Here is a 7,147-nt window from a genome sequence, read left to right on the forward strand (position 1 = left end):
AAGCTTCAGGCATTTGCGTCACAGACCTGAAGACCATTTAAATGGCTTTTGGCTGCACCTAAAGTGGCTTCGGCACTATGCTCTGTCGAGTCTCCATCACCCGAATATTTACGAATTCGAAGTCCGTCACTCTAGCATCTAACCCTCGTTTTGATTGTTTTAGCCCCTTATCCTTTTATACAGTCTACGAGCGGCAAGTCTTTGTGAAAAACTACTAAGCCATTTAGTATATGCCAGTTATGTATTAGTAAATCCCTTTATATAGAGACTTAAACACTACATTAGGCGGCTAGGTTTGATTCTGTTGCAAGTTCGTTCGGCTACCTAGCTTTACTAAGGTGACTTCAAAGATATCCCGAAGCATTAGCTGATTTAGTAGCTCTCTTATCGAATCAATGTCATGATCAAGACGAGATTGGGTCCCGATCGTTCGTTCTCTTTGACTTCATGAAAGCCAACTGACCTGCGATTTTTATTAGCCTTCAACTTCTCAGATAACGTTTAGGCGACTCGCTTTTTTCAGCAACATTAGGTCGCTGATTATTCTCCACCCGTACTAATCCCTGAACTTTCATTGGAGTAACAATCACACTGTGAGATCCCAGATGATTGCTGATAAGTTGGGTAGTTAGGTTGTTGCATACCTGGCCTTGCGGTTAGGTGTTCTACGCTTTTCGTGCTCGTTGCAACTTGAAGGACGGGGTACAGAAGAAACATTCTCTCTTGAGCTTTTATTTCTAACGGACCTATTTATAGGCCATCCCTCCTCCGTTGGCCAATGTAAGTCATTTGACTCTAAGCTTGATTGGCGTACATTCACATCGATTTATGTATCGACAGAAATAATAATTATATTATATATATTATATAATATATATTATATTATATATATACTATATTATATTATTATCTAATTATGATAATAATTACAGAATTCACGTCAGTCAACAGGCGTGATCAATTTGATTTAATTAGTAAAATGAGATGTAGAGAACAAACATGTGATATAGGATTGTTTTAAGTTTGCTTGTTCAGTAATTGTTTAGGTAGTACACTCATGGCACGTATTACAGCAACCCAATGCATCAGCAAGCAACTTTTCCTCTTTCTTATGGTGATTGACTCGATTATGAAGACCTCGAAATCTGGGGTGGAAGCGCGGAATACGATGGATATCTTAGAATCAGTTAGAAGATTTGGACTTCGCAGATATCCTAGCCCTCTTATCTCATACACACGAACAAATACAGACAAAGACAACTAATGTAGCAGTGGCTCTGCATCAGTAGGCCTCAGCATACTCAAAGGAAAAAGTAAAATCCTTAAGTACAACACAAAGAACACCAATCCAATCACACTTGATGGAGAAGCTCTGGAAGAGGTGGAAACATTCACGTACCTGGTCAGCATCATCGATGAACAAGGAGGATCGAATACAGACGTAAGGGCGAGGTTTGGCAAATCAAGGACAGCATTCCTATAATTGAAGAACATATGGAACTCAAAACAACTGTCAACCAACATCAAAGTCAGAATCATCAATACGAACGTCAAGAAAGTCCTACTTTACAGAGCTGAAACGTGGAGAACTACTACAACCATCGTCAAGAAGATACAAGTATTTATAAACAGTTGTCTACTCAAGATACTCAATGTCCGTTGGCCGGATACCATCAGCAACAGCTTACTGTGGGAAGGAACAAACCAGCTTCCATCTGAAGAGGAAATTTGGGAAAGATTTTGGACGTGGATCGGATATACATTACGGGAATCACCAAAGTACATCAGAAAGCAAGCCCTAATTCGGAATCCTGAAGGGAAACGGAACAGAGGAAGGCCATAGAACACACTGCGTCAGAAATGGGAAGCAGAAGTGAAAAGGATTATCTAGGACAGGGTTGGGTGAAGAATGCTGGTCAGCGGCCTATTCTCCTCCATGAGGATTAACAGGCGTAAGTAAGTAGGTTTACAGTAATTCGTTAAATATTAGTAGGTTCGTGAGAAACCTGCCCTGGATTTAATGATCTGATTTTAAATGGACCAATTATCTACATTCATACATACTGGTTGAAGATGTCTCTAACTCATTTGCGAGTATCAAGTTTCGGATACTGAGGAGGTTGATTTGAATAAGTTGAGTGACTATAAGGCACTGAGATCAACTAAGCTTATGTGCCATAAATATAGGTGACTTGGTGTTGTACGATGCCTTCAGACAAATAAATCTTTACGAAATGATAAAAAGTAATTGCCGCTCATGTGATTATCAGGGGGTACGAAAGTCGCAACCAAGTGAAGCAGCCTTTTCTGACTCTTATCCTCACTTGGAATGCATCTGTTAGCTGTCCTCCATGCACGACTCTGCACTGTAGTCCGTCGTGTAAACTTTGTATGATGTTTACGATTTTTTCAGGTACACCATAGTGCCGAAGGTGGTTCCATAAGGTCCTCCTATCCACATTGTCAAACGCCTTCTCATAATCAAGGAAGTTGATGTATAGTGATGAGTTCCATTCAATCGATTGCACGACGATGATCCGTAGTGGCGCGATTTGGTCTGTGCACAACCAATCCTTACGGAATCCAGCCTGTTGATCTCGAAGTTGGGCATCTACTGACTCTTTCATCCGGTTCAGCAACATTCTGTTGAAAACTCTCCCTGGTACTGATAGTAGTGTGGTGCCTCCATAGTTCTCACATTTTCTGAGATCTCGTTTCTTTGATATCTTGATGAGGTGTCCTTCTTTTCAGTCCGTCGACATGTAGCATTATGCATACATTTTTGATGGATTATGGTGCCACCTATAACCATTTAGTTGAATGCGCATTCGTTGAGTTTGTCAGTATGTCGAAGGAAGGCTGAATTGAACTTTTGTAATGTTGTTTCCCCAGTCGTCCAATGCATCTTTGGCTTCGGTTTCATTTTGGCCACAACCAGATGATGATCTGAAGCTACGTCAACTCTCTTAGTTCACAAGTCCTCCATTGACCTGAATTTTTTAGTGGTGTAAATTTGGTCTATCTGGTTCTCTATAGCGTTGTTCGGTGACACCCATGTAGCTTTCTGCATACATTTGTGGTGGAATATGGTGCCACCTATAACCATTTTGTTGAGTGCACATAGATTTGCAAATCTCTCACCATTCTCATTCCTTTCTCCCAGTCTATATCGTCCTATGATATCTTCATATCCGGTGTTGTCCATTCCGACTTTAGCGTTTAGATCTTCCATCAGAATGGTGAGGTCTTTTCTTGAGCACTTATCTATCATTGATTTCAGGCGCTCATAGAACTGATCTTTATTGTCGTCGTCGCTATCATTAGTTGGTGCATAACACTGGATAATATTCATTGGGATTCCCTCCTTCATTCTTTTAAGGGATGCTTTGATGATCGTGGATCCGTGAGATTCCTATCCTATAAGTGCTTTTCGTTCTTCTTTGGACAGGATCGGAGCAACTCCATGGGTATGTGGAGCATTCTCCTGTTCGTGACCAGAGTACAGCAGCGTCTCTTCCGTATCTAGCCTTTGCTGTCCAGCTTGGGTCCAATGTGTTTCACTGATTCCGAACATAGCCAAGTTGTATCTCCTCATTTCTGTTGCTATTTGCCTGGTCCTCCCGGTCTCCCCCATTGTCCGATCATTCCATGTACCTTTATTAATCGTTGCTCTAGTTGTTAGAAGGTACATCGATCTCGCGACTTCCGGAGCGTTTCGGCATCACAATTCTTTTAAACGAATATCCTTCAACTCCCAGTGCATATTTCAAATTGTGTATTCTGGTTAGAGTATTTTTAACAAGGTTTCGTTCTACGAAGTGGGGTTGGTGACCTCATGGTTGATCCTCTCCTTTTATCCGGGCTTGGAACCGCCAGTAATCTCAGAAGAACCACAGGCAGAGTTGGAGAGAGAAAACGATGTTCACTAATCACATGGTCCTGTTTGGTTATACATAACCTCTTAAGCATTTACTGAGTTCTACTAACTTGGTAATACGTGCTTCCATAGTCTTCTTGTGAAAAATGTCCCATAGCGGATTGTGAATGCTTGAACTATGCCCACCAGAAAGCCTTTTTAAATCACCTTCACAGTTCGATTTCATTCGAATTAAGTAGTATCCTCTGTACCAACTGTTGTGGTCTGAAACGTTGAATTCGTTATCTAGCGCCAAGTCAAAACTTTGGTGATGGCGGGTTCTGAATGTACTAGGAATTCAATTAGGCATCATGTCTACGCTTTGTCCAAAATGTTTGGGTTTGTCACTCCTATTTACTTTTACTCCAGACAGTGTTGATTTGACGTATGATTCGAATGTGTACGCATTTGCAGACAGTCTCGAAAAGAGCATTGGTAGTTCGACTGACACTCAAGTAAATAAAACTGCCAAGTTTATTAAAGTAGTACAACATCCATGATTTAGTTGCGAGACTTTGCAACGATAACCCACAAGCTGGTGCGGTTTTACGGCGGTATGAAGAGTTGAAACCTAGAAAGTTAGCACAGTACCTAAAATTACCTGGAATTTTAGCATTAGGGAACTCTCCGCTGTTGTTTATCTCTTATCAAGGCTGAAGTCGGACGATGTTGTACTCAGAAGTTTAGAGCATCTTTCTTTGCCTACTAAGCCTCTTAATGGCCAGAGCAAAGTCTCAACTGTTTCCGTTTGTGGGAAGGTAAGCTCACATCTTATAATGTATTTTGCTCAGTTCTTTCTCACTAATGACATTGGACTTGTAGTGATAGACTCATAAGCACATCTCATCAGACTCTGTACACGATGAGAAACGAATAAAATTCAGATCTAGGGTAATCAAAAGTCTAGAGAATGACCGTGAGCAGTGGTGAACAAAGATAGCAAAATAGATTGAAAAGGTAGTGACTGAAGGTAAAAACCAGACAGCTTTTCAGACTAATAGAAGAAACTAGAATCAAGAAGTCAAGTGTGAGACGATCTCAGAAAGAAACGACACTTATCTGCTCTCAGTCCAGACGTTTAGAACGATGAGCGGAACACTTTGAGGAGCAGTTCAGCTGGCCCTCAGCTACTCACCATTCCCAAACAGCCTGAATAAAACATTGAAATAGGTCCCCGGACTCTAATTCAAGTTCAAAAGGCTATAGCTAATCTGAGACGGGGAAGAGCAGCTGGTCTAGATGGATTGGCTCCAGAGGTCTTTAAGTGTGGTGGTCTAAATTTAGCGATTAGGTTGACTAATGTTTTAGCTAAAATCTGGGAACAGAATGTAATCCCAGCTGACTGATCGCAATCACTTATTGTTCCAATATATAGGAAAGGATCAAAATCATCCTGTGATAACCATGGAAGGACTAGTTTAACTAATATAGCATTTAAAATATTAACCTCATTAATTATCGGACGTTTAGCAAAGACTCATGAACTGCAAACACGAGAAAATCAGTCTGGCTTCAGACCTGATCGTGACTGTGTCGACCACATATTCACCATATTCAGAACACAGGCATGCTTATCGGCGTCCGACAATGATAGTTGTGCTTGACTTGAAAGCAGCATTTGACTCTGTAGACCGAGAGGTTCTGTGGCAGTGTCTGTCATTGAAAGGTGTACCTCGGAAGTACATAGACCTTATGAAGGCTCTTTACTCGAACACTAGTAGTCGAGTCAGAGCCTATGGAGTACTGTCATCTGATTTTGCAACCTCAAGTAGTGTCTGGCAAGGTTGTCCACTATCTCCATTTTTGCTTAACTTCATCATAGACCTACTGTTGGAGATGACGTTCTCGTCATCTGAGTTTTCGGGCATTGATCTCGTACCAGGCGGTCCACTTATCGACTTAGAATACACAGATGACATATTTGTGTTTGGTGAAGACTCTGATAAAATGCGGAGTCTTTTGTTAGCATTGAGCAACAATGCCAGGGTGTTTGGGATGCGTTTCTCCCCCTCTGAATGCTAGTTGTTGCTTGAGAGCTGGCCTGCGTCAGCACCTGAACTAAGGATAGGGAGTGAAGTAGTCAAACGCGTCGAAAACTTCACTTATCTTGGAAGTCTGATGATCCCTAATGGGTTGGTGTCTTAAAAAGTCTCTGCACCGGTTCAAAAAACTCATTTGGATATTGCCAACTTACGTCACCTCTGGAGAAGGCGAGATATCCGTCTATCAATTAAGGGACGAGTATACTGTGTAACAGTGCGTTCTGTTTTTATTTTACGGCTGCGAAACGTGGCCATTGAGAGTAAAGGATACTCGTAATTTACTACCAGTAGTTGAGTTGTAGTGCGATGAAAACCATACAATGTCAAGAATATCTTAACTGTGCTGCTTTCTAAAGTTCCTTAAATACTATCACCACTTGTTTTTTTTGTACGTTGCTTTTCTTCCTTACACGTTAAAAATTGTTTTTCAAGTGTGATGAATGTCTTTCAGAATATAACTCATCCTCAACATGTAAATGCCGAGTCTTTTACACTAGGATCAAGTTCAGTGCAACCAGTCAGGAATGATAGTCTAAGACCCGTATTTGGTGCATCAGATGAAGTGTCTTTGTTTTCAGCATGTTGTCTTGGTGCACATTCCAGTTCATTTGTTCAGGCTCCCAAGAATACATCTAAAAATTTGGTTTCTAGCAACACAGTCCAACCTCCAACATTTCCTCTGCAGCCAGAGTGGATATACTCTCGTGGGACGCTTTGGGATGATTTTCTGTCGATGTCACTAAATTCAGAAGTAAGTCTTAGTGTTCTAAAAGTTTTCCACGTGTTAATTTTCGTGTTTATGGTAAGATTTATTTAGTGTTCCCCCTAAATGTTGTAGTCGTCAAATTTAGTTTAGTCTTAAAGTAAATTCACTACTATTTATTTATTTATTTATTTAAACACATAAATATTGGTACAAGGAAGCACCAGATAAATATGCGCCTCACAAATCTCATTCGATTTGTGTGAGGGCTGTGATACTGCCTAGGTGCCCAGACTGAAGTAGGTGGTTTTCTTAGGGGGCCACACCCGGAGACTTTGACCTAAAGGTCTAGTCCACAAGGCAGTGGAGCATTGTGAGGAGATGCAATCCCATGGTAGCCGATGACCAACGATTGATTCATACGCCATTTGTTCCCTCAGGGTACTGGAGCCCCATGTGCACCCATTGGTTGGAATCAGGGTTCCA

The 7,147-nt window shown here is 41.2% G+C and overlaps 1 protein-coding gene across 1 annotated transcript in view; it reads left to right on the forward strand.

Annotated features, from left to right (window-relative positions):
* Positions 1 to 4,227: 4,227 nt before the first annotated feature.
* Smp_125530 (putative gamma-tubulin complex component 2 (gcp-2)) overlaps positions 4,228 to 7,147 on the forward strand; it is a gene marked incomplete at its 5' end in the record, with an annotated part of 29,266 nt that continues 26,346 nt past the window's right edge. The window contains 3 exons of the mRNA XM_018788596.1: positions 4,228 to 4,255; positions 4,302 to 4,371; positions 4,530 to 4,674. Coding sequence (XP_018654123.1) covers positions 4,228 to 4,255; positions 4,302 to 4,371; positions 4,530 to 4,674 — 243 coding nt within the window. The remainder of the gene's footprint in view (positions 4,256 to 4,301; positions 4,372 to 4,529; positions 4,675 to 7,147) is intronic.

Source organism: Schistosoma mansoni, chromosome W (assembly GCF_000237925.1).
Source record: "Schistosoma mansoni strain Puerto Rico chromosome W, complete genome".
NCBI lineage: Eukaryota > Metazoa > Platyhelminthes > Trematoda > Strigeidida > Schistosomatidae > Schistosoma > Schistosoma mansoni.